At 32.9% G+C, this 25,904-nt stretch overlaps 1 protein-coding gene across 1 annotated transcript in view; it reads left to right on the forward strand.

The window, feature by feature from the left end:
• The first annotated feature begins 325 nt into the window (after positions 1–325).
• EFCAB9 (EF-hand calcium-binding domain-containing protein 9) overlaps positions 326–25,904 on the forward strand; it is a 36,828-nt gene continuing 11,249 nt past the window's right edge. Inside the window, exons 1-2 of the mRNA XM_035733548.2 lie at positions 326–420; positions 24,336–25,497. Of these exons, the coding sequence (XP_035589123.2) occupies positions 24,451–25,497 (1,047 nt within the window). The 5' untranslated portion in view covers positions 326–420; positions 24,336–24,450. The remainder of the gene's footprint in view (positions 421–24,335; positions 25,498–25,904) is intronic.

A 25,904-nucleotide genomic window follows, 5' to 3' on the forward strand; every position in this document is an offset into this window, starting at 1 on the left:
AGATAGATAGATAGATAGATAGATAGATAGATAGATAGATAGATAGATAGATAGATAGATAGATAGATAGAGGGTTTTATTTATCAACAATTAAGTCAAACCGGGTCATATTTTGTATTAAAAAATTAATTGATTTTTCACATGACAAAAAATACACCTACAAATGGTTATATTTAGTAGATGGTTAACGTGTGTACAAAGTATGTGCTTGCACATATAATAAGTGAAAATGATTGGTTAAAAGTCAATTTTTGGGTAAGTTGATAATCAGGTGATATAGCCAACTGTATCAGTAAAAGTCTACTTAATATGATTATTACAATTATTTATTATGAAAGATTAGAACAATGAATGGTTTTCGGATTTTCATTTGTTTTTCATTGAATCAAACTTAATCATCAATACAGATAGAATGAATGAGTAAGTGAAGATTGTTATTCTCCACTTGTATATATATAATATTCTTTTCTACTGTGCATTCAGTGGGTATTTCTTAGTTACTTATAGTAAATACTGTATTATTTAATGAAAAACATTAGACATTAATACTATAGAAGAATAAAACAACTCTGGTAATCTTTATAGAATGGATAGATTGTATTTAACAGTGAAATTTAAGTACACATGGTTCTTCGTACTCAGGACTTGTAAACTGAATGCATTTGTACCACAGTGTTGATGAGATAATTTTAATGCTTTTTAATAATTACATAAAATGTTTCACAGATTGAAATCATGAGTCAATTGAAGCTAGATCATCGTGGAAAACCTGGAAACACTGGACGGCCGTTTCGTCCTAGTACGGGTCTCCTCAGCAGTGCACACCCACGATCCCGCACCCCGCGAGATCCGAACTCAGGACCTACCAGTCTCGCACCAGGCGCTTAACCAACTAGACCACTGAGCCAGCCGGCATCCAGTGGTGTTAATGTCTAACTTCAACCAATCCACGAAGTTGCGCCATCATACACCATTGTCTTTAGTGAGCTGATATCTCACAACGGACCTGGTTGAACTCCACTGGTAACGGCTTCTCACTTCGTGGATTGGTTGAAGTTAGACATTAACACCGTTAGATGCCGGTTCAGTGGTCTAGTTGGTTAAGCGCCTGGTGCGAGACTGGTAGGTCCTGAGTTCGAATCTCGCGGGGTGCGGGATCGTGGATGCGCACTGCTGAGCAGTCCCATACTAGGACGAAACGGCCGTCCACTGCTTCCAGGTTTTCCATGGTGGTCTAGCTTCAATTGACTCATGATTTCAACTATTGAAATTTGTAAAAATCTCCACAAAACACCTTCTGATAATAATCATCTGCTCACTGGTGACTGACTTCAAGAGGCATTTCCTGCAGTTCTAGTGAGAAGCCATAACCAGTGGAGTTCAACCAGGTCTGTTGTGAGATATCAACTCACTGAAGACAATGGTGTGCGGCGGCGCAACTTGGTGGATTGGTTGAAGTTAGACACTAACGCCGTTGGATGCCGGCTCAGTGGTCTAATGGTTAAGCGGTCGCGCGCGCGAGACTGATAAGTCCTGGGTTCGAATGTCTCGGGAGACGGGATCGTGGATGCGCACTGCTGAGCAGTCCCATACTAGGACGAAACGGCTGTCCAGTGCTTCCAGGTTTTCCATGGTGGTCTAGTATCAATTGACTCATGATTTCAATCTGTGAAATTTCTAAAATCTCCACAAACTCCTTCTGACATAAAATGCTATTAATAAACTTTGAACTGTGGCTAACAATAAAGTTTTAGGATAATTATTCTGTTCAAATTTGAGACTTATCAGTTGGGTTCACCTGTCCCATGACTAATGGTAATATTGAAGTGACCCATTCAGGTTGTACATATATCGACAAACATTGATCAAGATTCAATTTTAAGTAACCATAGTATAATTCGAAACCATAGTAATAATAATACAAGGAAAATTGTACTGTTTTTCATCAACAGTAATGCTGTCTGAAGTGTTTGGGAGTGTACCATAATATCACATATCATATAAGATATGAACTGGTTAGTTGTATATTCATAAACTATATAATATTTAATATGTGAAATGAATAAATCACTATGGTGTGGGGAAAACATACCCTACCACATATCCAACCCACATGACATCTAAATGTAGCGCATATGGTTTCGAGTCATCTAGATTAGTTGACTAAATTTCAATTTGGTTGATAGAACTTGATTAGGGCTGAAAAGCTAGATAAATATGACATCGGTCATTACTTGATGATCAACCATTTGTACATTTCACAGCATATATTCTCCGTACCCGTGAATATTGATTACTTTTGATGGGCATCATTTGAATACAAAATGGGTGAACTGCATAGCATATTTTGTGTATAAACGACATTTTTATTTTCATAATAAATTACGTAATCCTTTGGATAATAGTTTATCTCTTGAAATTGGGGTGGTTCAATTTTTTTAACTAAACTACAAAATTTGACCAATACATTTCATCCTATAAGTCTGGTATTTGAATACTTGACTCAGTATTTCTAAACTCTTGCTGCTCTCGAAGAAATTTTTTTGCGTTGGAGCGCTAAACAGAAGATAAAAAGAGGGAAGTATGAGAAGAATCTTTATTTTCAACGTTATTTAATCAAGGAAGACAGGGATATTTATGGGCTTGCATGTGACCATGATGTTAAATAGGCTTCTAGAAATGCGCCAAAATTGTTAACAAAATAGATATATGATACAAAATTCACTGTTTTTACGGAGTTCTCCCAGAAATGTGCAGCGAACTATAGTTGGATGAAGTATTTTAAGCTTTTAACAAGCTTTTGAGGACTTTCCCAAAATTTTTTGGGTACTCTTAACATATATAACTCATATTTCCATCATGACGAGTCAGTATGGAGATTGATGAAACATTCAATGGAAAAAAAACTAATAAAAATAGATGTATTCAAAAAAGACCTCACTAATTGTCCGTATCAGTTGTGTAAATAATTCAAATATTCACTTTACTTAAGAAAATTGGTCGTGAACTGGTTAAGCACAGCTTGAATATCATTTATTTTATCTGTATACTCAATGTGTGTAACATTCCTTACCTCGACAGAGAATATCTATTTTCAACACTTATACGAGATACTGATTGTGAAATTTTGGGATGAAACGCACAACAATAGAAATGTAGTTTACAGTGAGACATCTTACAACAGAGTTTTGAAAGGCAAGGATGTGTTCCACATAAACAACAAGTTATATACATATCTCTGCTGACAGTGTATAACACAAAGTACAACGAAAGTGGGAGTCTTTGTTCGTTCAATTCTAATCTATCCATATGGTCACAACATTCTCCTACAATTTTCTAAAGAATAGACAGAATTTTGCTAGAAACAATGTCCAGGATGTTGATTTCGTTTAACGTGAGACTAATCAGCCGGGTGTACGTGCATCTCAGGGTTTATGTTCACCCCAGGACTCAAACATGTGCTTCACATACGTTATACACTGGGCTACTAAGTCCAAATAGCCACTAACTTGTTCAGTGGGTATAATTTTTGCATCATAATTAGTATAGGTTTGAATAGTCCCGTTATTGCTATTATCGATTTCATTTGATTAGTGTCAGTGGGCACAAATGCATCCTGGACAAGTTGTCCCATTATAGCCAATTTATCAACATTTTTATGCAATTGTGGCTAATAGTAGAATTAGAGGTTCCAAGATGAGTATTAAAAGTCAGTTGACGAGTACCACAAAAGAAAATAAATGCCTGACTTACACTCCACTGATAACCACATTCCATCTATTATATAACTGCTATATCGAGGTAATCGTCACAGAATATACATATCTCAAATAAAATTGATCAGAATTCAATTGAAAATACCTACAACAGCGTCATACTCCTCCACACTATTCCTTCCTGATCTATGTTCTAGATAAATGTACAAGTGTCATGTTATTTAGTTAGTTATTTAGGCAGAAAGAAGTTTATTTTTTAAATTATCCCATCAAATCTCTTTGTCATTATCAGACATATTATCATGTTTTACTTGAGAATACACATTCCAACCCACCAATTCTTTTCTTCAATTGAATATTTCGAAGAGAAAAACAACTAAATTGAATAAAACATTATTAAAATATGTGTACTTTCAGTAAATCACACCGAAAAAACAAACTAAACTAAACTGATCAATGACACTTATTTTTGTATTTTAAATGCCATGGAGAAATTCAATTTTCACAATGAAAAAATCTGGTTTTAAAAAAAGTGACAGAAAGGACATACCGGTGGAATGTGCATTTCACAACAACAACAACAACAACAAAGAACAAAATGAGGAAGAAAGAAAAAAAGCGGACGAAAGTTTTCACAAAATTAATATTTTCAATCTTGATCCATTTGATAAAGGTTAACTGATAGTGGTTTAAAAAAAGTCACACGAACACCAATCTTAATTTAAGATTTCTTCTTTTGGTACATATACGAACTGGAATGCGAACAGTTAAGAAGAGTCAAATACCAGAGTTTACATAGATTTTACTATTAATTTTACGTTGGATACAAAGAAAGTAAAATATAATTTTTGTTATACACTAATATTTAATAATTAAACAATCAATATGACATTAGATTTTGGGTGTGGAATTATCGAACCGAAAATTCTTGTTTTATATAATTGTCTATATATTGATTAGTGATAAATGTCATGTTTGTCTAGTCTATCAGAATTGTTCGTATCTTGTTTGTGATAAATGAATGATCATATTGAATAATCAAGTTTATAATAAAAATGGATTGGAGGAGAATAGTGACTTCAAAGAGATTAGTTTCAACTTGAAAATGTGTTGTAATCTACAATCTCATTCAATCACTCTTACCTATTCTAATGCTTGATCAAAGTTGTTACATGTAAGAGGCGTTATTGTTAGGAGAGAAATAAAACTGTTTGTAGAATAAACGTGGTTTCCAGTGTTCACACTGACTCAAATATCGACATAATAACAGTGATCTATGCTATATGTGAGTAATACACTGATTCATAACATCTCGATCACACTTACATCTTATTTACAATATGTCCTCGATCTACTATGCGATCAAGTTGAGTTGACTCAATTTATTAAACAACTGAGTATCATGTAGAGAATAATACATAGTGATATTATTCATTCATCAAACTTTTCAGATCAGTGTTAATTTCACTATCGAAATTACGATCGGTTGGAGTTAACTCATTCGAGATTCATTTCTGTTTCGATTTTCAACTGAAAATCATTTAATACATCAATCATACGTTTCAATATTCACCATGTGATTTGAAATGTTCTGAACAGTTGTTCAAAGAAATTCCTCAAACTAACAATAATGATTCATTCACTGTTGAGTCACTTGTTTATTTTATGGAGAGTTTCGGGATATTCAAGTGAGTATTCATAGAATTACAAAGAAGTGAACACATATTTTTTGTGTTCAGTTAAGAAACTTACCACATCTGATGAGTACATCAATACTCAAAGTAAGTCCATTTTAGTTGACATATCAACCATGACAAGGTTGATGATGTGGGATACGAGTTGAAGTGTGAGGTAAAATATACAAATGAAGTTATGTTAAAATAACTGTAAACTGGTCATCATACACTATTTTCATTCTTCAATTCACTTCATTTTCACGACACTTAAACACATTTATTGTAGACAATAGAAACTCTATTCAATCATCATCATCATCATCATATTAAACTGATAAACACACAACAATGCTATTACTACTCAACAATCTTTTTAAGCACAGTCAAACTATTTACTATCGAGTGTCATTCAAATTTTGACAAGTTCGAAACAATCACTAAACGACAAATACAAATGAGTGAATTCTACTATAGAATCAATAATTCACTAAGTATATTGTTTTGTATTATTGGATGAGTAATTAATTGTTGAATGTCAGAGTTTATATGTAGGATCACAGTTGAAGTTTACAATGAGAAATTAGTATTTCTAAATAGTATCTCCCAAATATAAGTCCTACTCCTAACCCTAACTCTAATCCAAACTCCAAACTCAATTACCACATTACTATTAACCCTCAACCCTATTCCTAATCTTCACTCAATTACTTACCATGATCTTTACTCAATCGTTATCATTATTCAAAACTAAACTTCTTTCTGTAATTCGAACTTGTGACTCATTACAGAGAAATATCACATGATTTCGTGTTATCTTTACACTTACGCAACATTATTCGATTCTCACATTCACACGTGAATGTTGATCTCAGTATTCTATCATCGTTTAAATACCAGATAATATTTTCTTCTGTAAAATTCGTCGGTGTGCGGTCCACAGTTAACATTCTTGTTCAGCATGGTTCGATAAATAGCAGGCATACAGTATAGGAATGAGTTCAAAACAAAAGTGAAACATGTCAAGACAGTTCTCCATCGAACACAAAATAGTTTTTGTAAATAGTTAGTTGTTAGAAAATATAACAATGACATTACAAATTGTAAACAGATTTTACCTATTGACAGAATCTATGAAAAGCCTCCACAGTTTACTCTGACTATGAATGAAAAAACAATTACCCTTAAAGTCATCTTTAAGCATAAAAATTGTCCATCTCGGGCTCTTTAAACAATCCGAATAGATTTTGAATAGTCTCATATCGTTACTGATTAAAGTTAAGTATTTAGATTAAGGATTAAGGATTTGGGTTTGAGTATTTATTCACGAAATGATATTAACTATAATGTAAATGTGCTCCGTAACCATATAAGTGAATGAATTTTACATAAAAATAAGAGGGGCACTATCTGATTAGTTCATCTATAAAACCTGATGTCACGAGGTTAATGTTTGTTTCATGATAAAGAGTTTAGTTTTGTATTTAAGGATAGTGTTAATTTACCTGTTATACACAATCTAAGGAGACAGAATTAAATACTGGATATGTTTAACACTACCATTTATAATCTGAAGTTGCAGTAAGTGATTTTCTGTTGTCACTTTAACCGTTTCAAGTAGTATACAAAAACTTATCTACTGATTGTTATAAGTGATATTTGAATTTCGGGAAAAAAAAACATAACGGTTTCTTCGACTCTGATTGGCTCTTCTTTATTTGTGCTTTTACCCTATGAAAGTCATTCCATATTGATATGCACCTCAGGACTTTGAAGTTACTAGAAATCCTTGAAGAGTCAAGCCCTGGCCGCATGGGATCATAGATAATGACGTGGCCACCTAGCTTCTGAGTAGTATTAGTAATATCGCTAGGTGTCGCTGGTCCAATCCTCTGATAAGGAGAAAAGTCTTAATTCAATTGTCGAACTAGTGGTCAAATATCAGCAACTTTGGCGAATCTATGAAAAAAAACCAACTAAAATCGCTAACTTTTCAGTAAACATAAATTTTAAAAATACGACAATACTATCCTACATCCCTAGACATATTTTTGACATTATTACAGAAATGTGGTCAGTCTATAACACTTAACTTCAAGGGTTCCCACGGTGAAAATTAAATCAACACATATAACTGAACAATATTGTTTTCAACTAGATCTTTAGTGATCTCTATCGTTTCTCAAGAAATTCACTGAGGTGACCTAAGATTGGCATCAACTGAAATGTTTTAAGGTTAAGTGTAAATCTCAGTTATGTTACTAATGACTATTTTCATAAGTCATTTCACAGTGATGACAATTAATTTCATATTTTGTGCTTGACATTATGTTTGAGTAATTGATTTTGAAAAAAAAATAGCTGGAATTCTAAGTCAACCCGTCATGCGATTCAAAAGGTTCAGCTTATGACCTACTCGTAGGTGCTTACTGTTGAAAAGTCTATTACGAATCTCGATGTCTGTTGTAGATATATACGCTTGTGTAACCACCAACAAGAATGAAGAGACTGGCAAATTAATAGGAAGCTGTAGTTTATAAAACTCATGAACAGGCGTCTAATTCATTATCGTTTGTACATTTATCTGTCTGATGCAGACAACAACATACAGTCAGAGATCTTGACTTGAACCATAATTGACTATCTCCACCATCATGTCTCATTTATAATTCCAACTAACCTTATGACCTTGATATGGCATACGATCCTTAACAAGTGGTATCCATTGAGTCTCTCCAGTAATACTTACATTTCAATGGTACGGGATGTAAATCCAAACGAAAACCTCAACTAGTATCCACTGAATTTTCTAAAACCAGTTATGTATTTCATTTTGTTCTGTCAATAATTTACTACAGCCAACTACTACTAATATAAAGAATGACCTAGTAATCGACAAGTGATAATTAATAGGACAAGAAGTTACTGAAATGAACGTTTTTACAATAATTTATTGCATTTTCTGTTTCCTTTTCTTCATTTGCTATGTTTGCATTATGTTTCTCACTAAGAAAGAAAATTTGAATGGAATAATTGGTCATCATGATGTTTACTGATTTAAATGTAAATGAAAAATCAGTTGGATTCCATGTACACTTTACCCTTTTCCCTTTAAGATTATTATTATTATCAGTAGTAGTAATAGTAGTAGTAGTAGTCAATTTCTTGTGTGTATGACATACTCTTGATTCATCTAATATCCGAAGAATCTGTAGAAACTGTTTTTGTAATTAAAAACACTGACTGATACAATTAGTTGGGGAACAAATGAAAATTAAGGAAATATTCGGTAACTACTATTATTCCAAACTATGCTATAATACACACCTATATACTGACAGAATTATAAACAAATGAATTGTATAAACATAAAATTTCTGATTACAAAATGTTATGGAGTTTGCTAAAGTTGAAGTCCTATATCATGGAATGATCGTGGTTAAACAGCTACTGAAAGCTAGAAAGGACAGAAGGGTTGTTTCGTTCCATTATAAGACTTCTCACCAGTCCTCAGCCACCAACCTAATAGGGGTCGAAAATAGGAACTTCAGACATACAGATAGTCACATTGTTGTGGACTGCATACTTCTGTCTTATATCCATTCAACTCCGGAATATTATTTGAAAGCGTTTCTCGATAGTGATTAGCTAGCTTCTATGATCCGTAAATGTTGACGATCAGTCTTACTTCCATAGTATCCCTTTTCGTCAGCGAATATATATATTATAAATTAAGGAATATCCCTGACACCTGAAGGCTATGGATTCCTTCTCTAGCCGGTTGGTGGGTACACACTGCCGCGGAGTCCCATGTCAGGACGAAACAGCTGTCCAATGCCTCGTTGTTTTCTATTGTTCTATAGCTAAGGTGAGCTGTTGATGTAAACCCTAAAACGTTTTGTCCACATACCTATCTAGGATCTTTTTAATAATAAATAAATTCTTTACCTACAATCTGTACGGCATTGGACTGTTTCCCCTCAAATCTATACCAAACAGCATAGTACAAGTATATATATATATATATATATATATATATATCTTTGACTGACAGCTGTTATTCATAATTTTATTTCACCCTGCTTTATTATTTTTCTGTACTTGTGATCAAGAGTAAATTTATTAGTGAATAAAGTAAAAATGATTGGCAATTTGTTGTTTTGTTGACTAAAATTAAGAGATTAGATTTAAAAGATTTTCCAATTGAATTTAGCCAACTATTGTACTTCGTTGTTACTGTTGTTTCTATCGTTGCTAATTATTGAACATGGAATTTGTAATCATTAGCAAATTTGTTTAAAAAGATCTGGTTATTCATCAGTTTATTGAATGAAATATGTAAATAAGTTGAATAATTCCGCTTCATTTGATTACATTGATCACTGATCTTGGCTTTATGTTATAGCAATAAAGATACATGGTAATTTATAAGCGTTATATTATTTTATGATGTCAGGTTTGTGGAGGGACAGTTGAAATAGTTAAAAACCAAGTGGTCACAGACAATTGCTTACGCTTATGTTATTTGAAATCATGAACTGACTTTAGTTAGACAACTATTTGGAAACCAGAAAGTGACTGATCAACTATTTAATCCTAATCTGAGACTACTCGGAAGTACTCACACACGACACTACCAGGGATCATACCCAAGAATTTCAGGCGTCTAAGATAACACAAGTATGTTGCTTTTGGACGGATGAGTTAGTCATCAACAACTAACTAGACTGCAAGAAATGAGATGTTCTACTCAGTATCTTGTATCAAAATCATCAAGATAGACATGTCAAATAATCGTAGAATCAAAATTAACAGATATATATGTAGTCCATCTTAGGAAAGAAGCAGAAAACATATGTTGACCTTTTATTACCCTGTCACTTCTAAATTAGTAATACTTTTTCTGTTGACTGAAAACTACCTACATTAACTAGCTAAACAAAATAAAATAAACTTTCACGTTTTTTAAAGCTTTCTTATTGTTTTACTGCATTCGCCTAAAAAGGACATATACATATATCATAACCTTATAAATTGCATTCGTCTCAAACTGATCTTAGTTGGGGTATCATTAAAAACCAGGTAGCACTGAACGTTTGTTCCATCACAGTACGGTAATTTTATTCAGTGCACATCTATGGCACCTTCAAGAATCTAGCCCAGGACAAATTTCTATGAATCTTCTTCAAATAAATGACAATAATCAGCTCTCCAGACACATCACGAGATAAAGTTTTGGTCCAAATGATATTAAATTAATGTCACACCATATCACATGTTGGTTGTAGTCGAAACCGAACAATCGGACTTCATTCTAGTCAAGCCCTGAAGATCCTAGCGGATCGTAAGTACACATTGATGAGGTGCCCCATACTAAGGTGAACCAGCCATCCATTTAGTAGGTTGGGTCAATCATACCTAAGCTAAATAATAAGCTCAATACTATGGCCAAGATTTAGCTTTGTTTTCTGAGGAGGGACACATCATTAGCTGATGGAATGGATGCGCATATATTCTAAATTCGATCATATACAGTAAAACTTCCTTCTTACTCTTGGTGTTCTCATTCGATTAGCTGGTTTGACCTTGCATATAAAAATTTTATATAGCAGTAGTAGACTCAAACAACCACAAAACAAAGCACCGTTTTTCCTCTTCGTTTAATATTAACCCAGCTGAGACCAACCAATCTACATAAAATTTCTTTAACTAAAATATATGGTAAACAATAATTTAATAGTAAACATTTCAAAATACATCACAAATTTCAACAAAATCTTGGTCTTTGTAAAGTCACTTAATGAGGAATAATCAAAATAAAGCCTGTTACAAAGATGCGTTACCCTGAATTATCATATCAGAATAAATCAACAAGATGAATAGCAAATAAATCAAACTATTAAACCAGCAGTGATAATTAGAATGACTAGGCACTGAGAATATGATTCGAAAAGACAAAATGAAAAAGTATGGATAAAGCAATAATAAAATTCAAAATCTAGATGAAGATACAGAGTGAATACATCTGAGAGACTGGAAGTGATTCTAAGACTTATCCAACGTCTCTAACCTCTGGTTCCGATTATCGCGCAGACTACAACTAAATAATCGACGTCTACCAACATCGCTCAATTTAACAGTTGATGACCTAATGGTCTAATGTCATTTCTTAGTTTGGCTGCTCTTAGTTTTCTTCTAACCTATGTCTACACCAGTAAAAATTGCTTATCGAGGTAGGAATTGGTCAGTCATACGTAACACATGTCCCAACCACCTACTTCGATGAAGATTCACTTTACTTTATGATAAAATAATAGAAATAAAGTCCGGTAGCCTAAAAAAAGAACATTTAATAACACATTCACACAATACAGTACTACTTATAAGACAATTTATAATATCCATGTTTGCTAGGTTACAGGATCAAAATTTTGTTTTTTTTTAGGTAGTTAGGTTAAGGATAAATGGTTTAGAATAAGGGTCAGGGTATTCATCACAAAATGATGTCAGCTGTGATACAAGAGTGGTCTGAAGCCTTATAGATGAATTAATTTCGCACAAAAATGAAAACGGAGCTACCTGAATAGCTCATCCATAAGATGTGATGTCACCAAATTAAGGTTTGTTTCAGGATTAAGTGTTTATGATTAGAAATTAGGGATATTATCGATTTGTCTTTTATTTACAATTTGTAGAGACAGAATTCAGCATTTGTTATATTTAATACCATCAATTTTTTCCTCTATGGCAGCCAAAATTGATGTTTCACTATTATTTTAAACGTTTTGAGTAGTATATACAAATGTATTTCTACCGATTATATTACGTGGTATTCCAATTTCGGACAAAAACTGTTGGATGCCGACTCAGTGGTCTAGAGGTTGAGCGTTCGCGCGTGAGACTGAAGGCCCTAGGTTAGAATGCTGCGAGTGAGATCGTGGATGAGCACTATTGAGGAGTCCCACAATAGGACGAAACGACTGTCCAGTATTTCCATATTTTCAGTGATGGTCTAACATCAATCGGTTCATGATCTCAATCAAAAATCCAAAAGTTGCTTTCTTTTTTACTTTAATTGAATTATTCCTATATTATGTTTTCACCATTGTTTCAATACTTTCTCTTAACGACTACATATATACAAACTTATACGTCTAGTTAATTTCAAATATTATTGTGTATGAGAATTTTAGAAAATGAATTGCCTGAATTCCATAGTTCTATGAATAACCCATTGATATTCAAATTTACAGATAATATACTAGGTTCAAATTCCGTTGTGAACATCAACATCGGGAGTCGTAAATAAGATGAAAAATATGTATTACCTTCTACTGCTTACCATGATCCAATTTAAATAAACGGTAGATAGTTGAAATATTGAAGCTGTAATAAAGTTTTTAATTGAAGTAATGATCAATGTCATGTTTGTCTAGTGCCTTAATGCTAATCAAATTCTATCGGCTAAACTGAAATCAATTATAAGTACATCTCAGTCCTATAGGAAGTCAGATAAAGTCACAATAACTCATTGATAACAGGTAGAGTTATGAAACTCAATAACCCAAGTTCGAACCCCCTGTAGAATATCAGATTTCTAAAGATTACAGATACACCTTGCTAACATGAATCAAATGACCTTATACTTATGCCATACAGATTTTCTTGTTGACCACCTATAATCACTTAATAAATAATTCACTTGTTAAATTTTCAAACAAGGATTAATATTTACCGTATGGCAGATATGGAGAGAATTGCGATCAAAGCACAAAATAGATCCCTTCTAATCATCTAGAAACATTCTCGTTCTTTCCTTATTTAAATAATCTTTTTTATAAAAAAAATAGAAGGAAATAACTCCTGCTTATAATTCTTGTGAATTAAGGCAATATCGAGGCAATACGAGCAGTATGCACATAAACCAATAAGAGACTGATCAATTGCAGTCTTAAATATCAATCGGAAGATTCAAATAAACAATACCAAGTGAATTTCAACTTCACCCCATTGCACTAGTAAGTGGCTATCAGGACTCAGTAGCTAAATGGATAACGCGAAGGCGTTTGAAGCGAACGGTACTAGGTTTGAGTCGCAGAGTGGACATCAACTCTGAGATGCAGGTACATCCAGTTGACGAGTCCCAAGTAGTATGAAACGCGCGTCAAACTGGATTCCACTGCTAGCCATTATCCATCTTTGCTTATACTCCTAATTATTGTTATTTATAACAAACGAGATTTACATTGCATATTTTTATTCCAATTAACTTTCGTATTATGTATCATTTAATTTCATGAGTTGAAATAAGATTATATACGTCAGTGTTATGATTTAACTGGTGGTCTGCTGGAATATATGAGCTACCTGTTTTTGTCATCTAGATATTTCAACAAGTTATCTATTTCTTTGCTTGTTTTAACACATTATTATGTTTATTGATCGCATAACCTATTAAGGTGAGTTTCTGAAATGTATACAACCTTTCGTTGTACAAGTGACAAAAGGCTCAATCAGAGACATCGTGGTTGTTGATAATATGCAGCGAAAAGAATGTACATTATTCAGATGTCAATTCTTGAACTGCTAATTTCTAATTGGCGACCACTCGAAACTTGTAGTCAGGATCGACCAAGAAGTAAGAAATGGAAACTCGTTGAAATACTTAGTGCTGAGTAATCTATATTGTACCAAAAATATAATATTGAATAAAGTCACTAATAATAATAAACACAACACTGATTACTGCTACCAATATTGCTGCTAACTATGACTATGGAATAATTGATAACTGGTAATAATTACATTGGAATAAGATTATCATCTTAATGAAAAGAAGAATATACTAATTTAAAAGAAGACAAATTTATTTACTAATCAGAAATCAAACAATGTCCATAATAGAAATAATAAATTACAGATCATCTTAAATTTCCAGTCCTAGTAAACACATGGTAATTATCAGTGTGGGATTGTAGAGACTGTTAAGTTTTTCAATGAGACGATGAATCGATGAATGTTAGACCATCGTTAAAAACTTGGAAGCACTAGACGGCACTTTCGTCCTAGTATGGGACATATTGCTGAAACAATCAGAATCAAGAAAGTCACTTCAACCTCATGATAGTTCTACCAATCTACAATCACAGTTGTCGAACCAGGATTATCAAAATTGGTTAATGACGATGAACCGTATAGCAACCACTTTTGATGAAGAAACGATCACCAAGTATTTACAGTATATTGGATTCCGTGGTAAACATTCACGTGTAAATGTGAGAATAGAATGATGTTGCGTAAGTACAGAAAAAAACACAAAATCATGTGATATTTCACTGTAATGAGTCACAAGTTCGAATTACAGAAAGAAGTTTAGTTTTGAATAATGATAACGATTGAGTAAAGATCATGGTAAGTAATTGAGTGAAGATTAGGAATAGGGTTGAGGGTTAATAGTAATGTGGTAATTGAGTTTGGAGTTTGGATTAGAGTTAGGGTTAGGAGTAGGACTTATATTTGGGAGATACTATTTAGAAATACTAATTTCTTATTGTAAACTTCAACTGTGATCCTACATATAAACTCTGACATTCAACAATTAATTACTCATCCAATAATACAATACAATATATTTTGTGAATAATTGATTCTATAGTAGAATTCACTCATTTGTATTTGTCGTTTAGTGATTGTTTCGAACTTGTCAAAATTTGAATGACACTCGATAGTAAATAGTTTGACTGTGCTTAAAAAGATTGTTGAGTAGTAATAGCATTGTTGTGTGTTTATCAGTTTAATATGATGATGATGATGATGATGATGATGATGATGATGATGATGATGATGATGATGATGATGATGATGATGATGATGATGATGATGATGATGATGATGATGATGATGATGATGATGATGATGATGATGATGATGATGATGATGATGATGATGATGATGATGATGATGATGATGATGATGATGATGATGATGATGATGATGATGATGATGATGATGATGATGATGATGATGTGATGATGATGATGATGATGATGATGATGATGATGATGATGATGATGATGATGATGATGATGATGATGATGATGATGATGATGATGATGATGATGATGATGATGATGATGATGATGATGATGATGATGATGATGATGATGATGATGATGATGATGATGATGATGATGATGATGATGTGTGATGATGATGATGATGATGATGATGATGATGATGATGATGATGATGATGATGATGATGATGATGATGATGATGATGATGATGATGATGATGATGATGATGATGATGATGATGATGATGATGATGATGATGATGATGATGGATGATGATGATGATGATGATGATGATGATGATGATGATGATGATGATGATGATGATGATGATGATGATGATGATGATGATGATGATGATGATGATGATGATGATGATGATGATGATGATGATGATGATGATGATGATGATGATGATGATGATGATGATGATGATGATGATGATGATGATGATGATGATGATGATGATGATGATGATGATGATGATGATGATGATGATGATGATGATGATGATGATTGATGATGATGATGATGATGATGATGATGATGATGATGATGATGATGATGATGATGATGATGATGATGATGATGATGATGATGATGATGATGATGATGATGATGATGATGATGATGATGATGATGATGATGATGATGATGATGATGATGATGATGATGATGATGATGATGATGATGATGATGATGATGATGATGATGATGATGATTGAATAGAGTTTCTATTGTCTACAATAAATGTGTTTAAGTGTCGTGAAAATGAAGTGAATTGAAGAATGAAAATAGTGTGTGATGACCAGTTTACAGTTATTTTAACATAACTTCATTTGTATATTTTACCTCACACTTCAACTCGTATCCCACATCATCAACCTTGTCATGGTTGATATGTCAACTAAAATGGGCTTACTTTGAGTATTGATGTACTCATCAGATGTGGTAAGTTTCTTAACTGAACACAAAAAATATGTGTTCACTTCTTTGTAATTCTATGAATACTCACTTGAATATTCCGAAACTCTCCATAAAATAAACAAGTGACTCAACAGTGAATGAATCATTATTGTTAGTTTGAGGAATTTCTTTGAACAACTGTTCAGAACATTTCAAATCACATGGTGAATATTGAAACGTATGATTGATGTATTAAATGATTTTCAGTTGAAAATCGAAACAGAAATGAATCTCGAATGAGTTAACTCCAACCGATCGTAATTTCGATAGTGAAATTAACACTGATCTGAAAAGTTTGATGAATGAATAATATCACTATGTATTATTCTCTACATGATACTCAGTTGTTTAATAAATTGAGTCAACTCAACTTGATCGCATAGTAGATCGAGGACATATTGTAAATAAGATGTAAGTGTGATCGAGATGTTATGAATCAGTGTATTACTCACATATAGCATAGATCACTGTTATTATGTCGATATTTGAGTCAGTGTGAACACTGGAAACCACGTTTATTCTACAAACAGTTTTATTTCTCTCCTAACAATAACGCCTCTTACATGTAACAACTTTGATCAAGCATTAGAATAGGTAAGAGTGATTGAATGAGATTGTAGATTACAACACATTTTTAAGGTGAAACTAATCTCTTTGAAGTCACTATTCTCCTCCAATCCATTTTTATTATAAACTTGATTATTCAATATGATCATTCATTTATCACAAACAAGATACGAACAATTCTGATAGACTAGACAAACATGACATTTATCACTAATCAATATATAGACAATTATATAAAACAAGAATTTTCGGTTCGATAATTGCACACCCAAAATCTAATGTCATATTGATTGTTTAATTATTAAATATTAGTGTATAACAAAAATTATATTTTACTTTCTTTGTATCCAACGTAAAATTAATAGTAAAATCTATGTAAACTCTGGTATTTGACTCTTCTTAACTGTTCGCATTCCAGTTCGTATATGTACCAAAAGAAGAAATCTTAAATTAAGATTGGTGTTCGTGTGACTTTTTTTAAACCACTATCAGTTAACCTTTATCAAATGGATCAAGATTGAAAATATTAATTTTGTGAAAACTTTCGTCCGCTTTTTTTCTTTCTTCCTCATTTTGTTCTTTTTTGTTGTTGTTGTGAAATGCACATTCCACCGGTATGTCCTTTCTGTCACTTTTTTTAAAACCAGATTTTTTCATTGTGAAAATTGAATTTCTCCATGGCATTTAAAATACAAAAATAAGTGTCATTGATCAGTTTAGTTTAGTTTGTTTTTTCGGTGTGATTTACTGAAAGTACACATATTTTAATAATGTTTTATTCAATTTAGTTGTTTTTCTCTTCGAAATATTCAATTGAAGAAAAGAATTGGTGGGTTGGAATGTGTATTCTCAAGTAAAACATGATAATATGTCTGATAATGACAAAGAGATTTGATGGGATAATTTAAAAAATAAACTTCTTTCTGCCTAAATAACTAACTAAATAACATGACACTTGTACATTTATCTAGAACATAGATCAGGAAGGAATAGTGTGGAGGAGTATGACGCTGTTGTAGGTATTTTCAATTGAATTCTGATCAATTTTATTTGAGATATGTATATTCTGTGACGATTACCTCGATATAGCAGTTATATAATAGATGGAATGTGGTTATCAGTGGAGTGTAAGTCAGGCATTTATTTTCTTTTGTGGTACTCGTCAACTGACTTTTAATACTCATCTTGGAACCTCTAATTCTACTATTAGCCACAATTGCATAAAAATGTTGATAAATTGGCTATAATGGGACAACTTGTCCAGGATGCATTTGTGCCCACTGACACTAATCAAATGAAACCGATAATAGCAATAACGGGACTATTCAAACCTATACTAATAATCATGCAAAAATTATATATGACAGTGATTTTGTAATTGCCAGCTGTCTGTGTAACAAACTGATTCAGTATTTTAAAATTTCTGGTAGTTTTACCCAAAATGTGGTTGCGACCTGGTAACTGTAGGTAACACACTGAGTACCAGGTTACTGTAGCTTAAACAGTTTTGAAATTTAAAAGATCCGATTTACTAGAACTGGTTTTTACATTATGAATACCATACATGACTTCTGTTTAACAAAAAAGAACAAATATTGTAGAATAGTTTAATGTAATAAGATTGTTAATCTACAGAACACACATTTCCGGGGATATAGTTTAAGAACATACATATACTACTTTAAAAATTAATCAGTAGTTCAAACATTTCCGCAAAATTAATTTTCTCCTGTTACAAACATCATGGTTTCTGCCGTTGTTAAAGCAAACAAATGAATGTCTACAATCCTTGGGAAAATAATTCCTTCTTCGGGACCTAAATCTTATTCTCCCAGAAATCCAATCATAAAATTAACCAACGTGTTTTTTTTTAATTCAAACTAACCTCATGTAAGGCTAAGGCGTTTACACTAGAAAGAACAGATTACTGTTATCTATTACAATAAATATCACAGATGACAATAAACTGACACACAATGACCCGGAAGAGTACTTTATTCTTATTTCGTCTTCTGAACAAGTGTTATTACCTTCAAAAATTAAAGCAGAAATCAATTTTGATCAACGTGAACTAGCTTCAATTGACTCATGATCTTAACTATTAAAATTACTATAATATCCACAAATCCCCTTCTGGTATAAAGTACCGTTTATTACCTAAATCACACACTGATCTCAACTGGACAACCATTGAAAACTAGAAAACATTGAACATATCTGTCATCCTAGTATGGAACTTGTCAACAAAATGCATCTGCAATCCCTTTAAGGATGAAACCCAGGATTTTTGGCCCTTTAGATAATTCTATCCATATCTACGAGCATCACATGAAATATCTTATGATCAATTGATTCGTCGACTACTAAAGATCCTTCTGAAGGTCTAATTGAAGATTTTGCTATTTAGTTGTTGGGATATTCAGGAAAATATCCCAAAAAATTATCCTGTTAAGGCTAATGCTATCCTTGGACATGAAATGGTGTCATCTTATTGGTCAATATTTATTTAACGTGTCATTTTCCTGTTGGCCATTATTGTACAATGTTATTTTCTATTTTATCGTACGATGTGGTCTGCTTGACTGGTATATAAACAAAGTATATTTGAAATATAATGATTCATATCTCCGAGGCTGAAACTTGTGTTCTGAACTCAACTGGCTGGGTTAGATAGGGAAGCGAGACCAATCAGAACCCTAGGTCGTTCTACGTGTTTGCGCGTCTTTGGTCCGATCAATAATTCGCTACCCTTAATCCGCAGCATTATTTTTCACGTTATAACATTAGTATAACAGTATAATATAATTTGAATGAAAATCACTATTCTTATATTGTGAAACTTGTCATAAATGTAAAAGATGTGTTGTATCGAAACCTCTCAGTTAACTCTTGTAAACTGTAAAAATAAAGCAAAATTTATTGACGTATTTTCATCTATTACAGTCATCAATAGTTTTCTCATTGTCAACAATGAAATGTCGTTTGATAGTAAGCATAACTCTGATGCAGTGTCAATGAATCAAGAACCGATCTAAGTTTTTTTTCTTTACACAACTGTCTTGATCAATATCAACAAATGGATTATTAATATTATTATTATCAGTAGTAGTAGTAGTAGTACCGACACTTAAGAATTCACTCAAACTCTGAAAGCTGCAGACAGTTTAACCATTCATAATTCGTAAAATGAGACCCCTTAGACCTTTAGATCACTGATGAAAAATTAGTAAAATATGCTTCAGTTATCCACCAAACTCATCCATTTAGTAGAATGATTACAAAAATTACATTAAATTATTTATCAAATGCAAATATAAATCCCACCAATAATCTTCAATTTATTTACTATAATTAACACATGACAAGATGGTGAAAAATTACACACTATTTTATAAAATAATTTAAAATTAAAATCGTAATGTCCCGTAGTTTAATTCATTAACAAATGGATTCTATCGAGTTCCAGTATACATCACTGAACAGTCTCGAATCAGAGTGAAATAGCCATCCATTAACCTCTATTAATTAATTTAGTTCATAAAAAGAAATACGTTCACACTGAACAGAGCCCCAAATGCCCTGGTACAGCCGAGGGTGGGGAGAGTTAGCTCTCCATTTCGAAATACACTCAAGTGGCCACGTGCATACAAGCACTGTCAGGGAAGTACTACTCACTGCCTTCTCGCGGCATTACTGTTGTTTAGAAATTGACATGGCGAAAAGCGAACGTATGGTGCCCTAACCAGGCTGATGGATATGGAGGATCCACCCAAAGGGAGTTGGAAAACCCTGATTTCAAACCAATGGTAGACATGGACTCCACGATCCTGAAGGAACAAATGGCGTATGAACCAATCGATGGTCACCGGCTACCATAGGACTGCATAGGCTGACGTTGCTCCATTGCCTTGTGGATCAGAACTTTAGGTCAAAGGCTCGAGGTGTGGCCTCCTAAGAAAACCACCTGCTTCGATTTGGGCACCCGGGCACTATCACAGCATATCTGTTTGGTGCCTTCTTGTGCCAATATTTATGTGTTTAAATAAATAAATATAGCGTACTAACAGAATTTGGTGTATTATTATTTAAAGTAAGTAAATGCACATACATGAATGAATTGATTTTCATAATACTACATAATCTGACATCTATTAGTAATGTATAGTATAAATTGTATTCATACTATTCACCAGAAATTTTATTATATTATGGTTATCTTGTAAAGTGGGAATAAATAATCTAAGAAAGAATAAACAAAATGATTTATTCCCAACAAAATAAAATCAGCTATTATATGTCACCTAGACAATTAACACTGTCTCATAGACTCCTTGTCATATATTTACTATTGACTAATTTGGGAGGTAAATACCAAAGTGAAAATCTGTAATCATTTCAGAAACATTAAAAGTGAAACAAAAGTGACCAATGGCAACAGACGACTATTCAGTAATAATCATGAACCGACTCAGATGTTATACATGAACTATAAGTTGCCAACTTAGTGGTCTGAAAATTCGTTGATCACCATGACACCTGGAAGTCTTGATTTCGATCCCTGATAAAAGGTCAAGAATTATCATAAATGCACAAAATAGTTGTTGTGTGCTTTCTTATTTTTATTGTTTATCTCATTAAAGTCAGTCTGTAATATGAAATTATAAAACAAAACCATCGAACATTATAAACATGTAATTCATTTTGGCATTCATCATAGACAGCATATATGCTGCTTCATAATAATAATATTTCCGTGTTTATATGTTTAGACTCTCAAGATGGATAATGTAAGTATTTGTAAGTGTACTGTCTAATAATTTCTAGAATTAAAGAGAAACTGACAATGAAAAAATTATTCATCTAATTGTTTTTTTTTCAAATTGATTTTGTCAAGGTAAAATTGGGTAACGACAAAATAACCTTGAAAATTTAAATCAATAAGAAATTTGTGCCAATTTTGTTTTTAATTCTTTGATTATTGTTGAACATAAACTAATTAATAAAAGCAACTTGAAATGATGTATGATTTATTTCAGAAAGTAAGATTAACTGAAACAATAAAGATCATGGAACATCTTCATTTCAAATAAATCAATAATGTGTAGTCCCAGAGTGAACATCAACTCTGAGATGCAGGCACATCCAGCTGACGAGTCCCAAACAAGACGAAACGCGCGTCCTGGATTCCACTGCTAGCCACTATCCATCTTTGATTATAATGCTTGTAAATTAAGGCAATATCGAAGCATACGCACAGTATGCACATATGCCAATAAGAGACTGATCAATTTCAGTCCTAAAACATCAATTGGAAGATTCAAGTAAAACAATACCAAGTGAATAGTGTGTATATTCCTGATTTTATATGAAATTAAACAAGAGATCTGATGTTACATTGTCACTGATTAGGTAACTATATTAAGGTTTTGACAATTTAAATGTATCAACCAGTGATCTATTGATATAGATATTAGAACTATAAAGAAGTCTTGACAAACTTTAGTCAACGATAAGTAGTCACTTGTTATTCAACTTAATGATGATTCAGTTTTTGATATTATCCACATTTGAAGTTAACGTATATTATTTTCATTTTAAATTTATATTCTATTTATTGAAATAAACTTTTAAAATGATTTACAAATAGGTTAATCATAATGTACATCTAATGGTAAACATATTCAACACCTATATTTTTTAATTTAAACCTATTGAATTTAATCAGAGAGGGATTTTGTGGATACTAAAGTAAATTAATAGTTGGATTCATGAGTTAAGTGAAGCTAGACCACCATGGAAACCACAATTGATTGATCACTGGATGGTGATCAATGTCATGTGTGTCAAGTTCTTACTAGTTCAGATCGAATACTATCGACCAAGTTGCAATGTGGCCACTAGTCCAGGTGACTCGACATTGCGTGATCAATCAATTGTGATTACATCTCAGTCCTACAGGAGGTCAGTCGCCACCCGGATAGCTAGGTGGTAACGTCTCTGAGTGTGAGGTTGGGTGACACGTGATCGAATCCGTCAGGGAGCACCGGTTCCCTCAAGATTAAAGGCACACCTCGCTGACGAGTGCCAAGCAGCACGAGACCTGGGTCCAGAGTTTCCTGTCGACTACCTCCAATCTCTGTGTTATTTTCACAGTTAAAATCAATAGTAATTTAATAGTTGGACTCATGCGTCGATTGAAGCTAGACCACCATGGAAAACCTGCGAGTATTGGACGGCCGTTTCATCCAGGTATGGGACTCCTAGAATCTCGCCAGGTGGGGTCGTGGATGCACACTACTGCGGAGTCCCATACTAGAACGAAACGGCTGTCCAGTACTTCCAGGTTTACTATAGTGGTTTAAGTTCAATCGACTCATGAGTCCAACTACTAAATTACTATTGACTTTAACTGTGAAAATATCACGGAACTACCAATTCATTTAGATAACAATTTTGGTAAATAAAAACAAATAAAATTATTTTGAATTATCCTTCAACATAGAATGAAATGAATAAGGGAAATTCATATTATTAGTATAATAAAGTTTTGGAGACTGTATAATCAGTCTAAATAGTTTACTGATTGAAAACTAGACAGACACTGAAAGAACTAATCAGTAGTTATCTAACTAAGATTATTCCATGATGTAATCTATAGATTTCGACCATCCACACTAACCCTCTGCAGTCATATTAATATTGATGAATATGTGAGAGATCTTGTCCGAACGAATTATTTTAATCTACTGCAAATATATCCCTGTTATAAACTACCACGGACATGCCTAATGTAACTTACTGCTTCTTGAGAACAAAGTATTATTATTTAAGATTATAAGGTGGTAGTTGGAGGTAGTCGACAGGAATTACTAGGCCTAGGTTTGATGCTATTTGGAACTCATCTGCAAGATATACATGTATTCTTTAACAATCTGATACTCTCTGGCGGATTCGATCCAGCCTAACTGTCAAAGACGTCACCACTGTACTTACTGAGTAGCGACTGACTTCCTGTAGGACTGAGATGTGAGGCTGGATGATAGGGCAGCAAAACTTTCCTCAATATTACATTTGCCTTTGCTGACGAGTGTGAAATGGCATGAAACTTAGATCTAGAGTTTCCTGTCTTCCACATTCCATCACCAGCTGACATCTCAAATTAGTGCACGCGATGTCGAATCAATTAGATCAGTACTACACTGAAACTTGATCAGTGGAATTCGATCAGCACTAAGAAAGAATTAACATACATGGCATTAGTCACTACTTAGTGATAAACCAATTGTAAATATTATTATCGTTATTGTTAACATTATTTGCCATACTAATCTTATTTTTAGACAACTGGACATATACGAACAAATAACACGTAAAATTTGTTTTCATTGTTACCAATCCGATTTCTTTCGACTTTCGTAAAAGTGCTTTTTCATTTTCACTGATAACTTATGTAATATGGTAACGCGCACCTACTTACAAATCAATAATGATGGTTATATCTACCAGCAACCTGTATCATACTTCACACAGAATACACAAAATTTCCAACGACAATGGAAAAGTCATCAGAATTTACATGAATCACGCTTGCTTAATCGTCATGTATCTGATCAGTACATTACTATACCGACAACACGTTTCAATAATGATTCATATAAAAAAGTAAATGGATGTTATAACATCACTTTAAGTATCAATAATACTAATAATAATAATGATACTAGTAATCACTGTAATAGCAATTATAGTATTAATAGTGTAAACAACAATTGTGTGCAACAAAATGTTTACAAGCCTCTATCAAATTTATCTGACAACATCAATAATCATCGTCTAGTATCAAAAGAAAATTCCTCTACCATGAGGTTCGGTGAAAAATTACGTTCTACATCCCTACCACCATTATTACATACTACGAATTATTTTACTCCACAAAAATCAATAATTGCCAATACTGGCCACACTTCACCATCATTGGTCAATCAGATGTGTCATAAATTCTCTTCTACCTCCGCATGTCAACACAGTGGTGCAGATTGGGAAGATTGCCGTATTAGTATAGACTGTTTTGGTATTAAAGGAAAACATTGTAAATCAATAAGGCACCTACACAAGAATTACAGTTATAAATTAGCACCACAAACGCATTTATCATCAACACATATTGGTAACACACAGAATGGACTGAATGATAAATATTTACTCCCTTTACCAATAAGGACACCTTCTATTCATTTAGAAAATATAAAGTTAAATAAAACATCCCAATCAATAAGATCGCATAGTTTATGCGCTAGATCTGTCCGTCTATCAATTATACCGTTAAATCCAATCTACAAAAGATCATCGTTATTAAGAAGAAAACAGTGTTTAACAAATCACAGTAATCAGTCGATAAGAACAGGATCAACTAGAACTACACCTTGGATTAATTCATTTGATTTACACAATTATCATACAGTTCTTCGTAATTGTTGGCGTAAAAATTTAATTCAAAGAATGGTAAGTTAATGATTTAAGATTTTGATTGTTATTGTCATTCATTTGTGTTTGTTTGGATCTTTCATAATCTATTTTTCTGTAAAATTATTGTAACTATATGAAATAAAGTGTATTGACTGTCAATTTTCTTTCACTTCTATAAACTAATCTATTTTGTAATTATCATCACTAAGGTAATTACTATTTATTTATTTAAACACATAGACATTGGCACAAGAAGGCACCAAACAGATATGCACCACATAAATCATTAGATTTATGTGAGGGCTAGGGTACTGCCCGGGTGCCCAAATCGAAGCAGGTGGTTTTCTTAGGAGGCCACAACTCGAGCCTTTGACCTAAAGTTCTAATCCACAAGGCAATGGAGCAAAGTCAGCCGATGCAGTCCCATGGTAGCCGGTGACCAA

This window comes from Schistosoma haematobium, chromosome 6 (assembly GCF_000699445.3).
Source record: "Schistosoma haematobium chromosome 6, whole genome shotgun sequence".
NCBI lineage: Eukaryota > Metazoa > Platyhelminthes > Trematoda > Strigeidida > Schistosomatidae > Schistosoma > Schistosoma haematobium.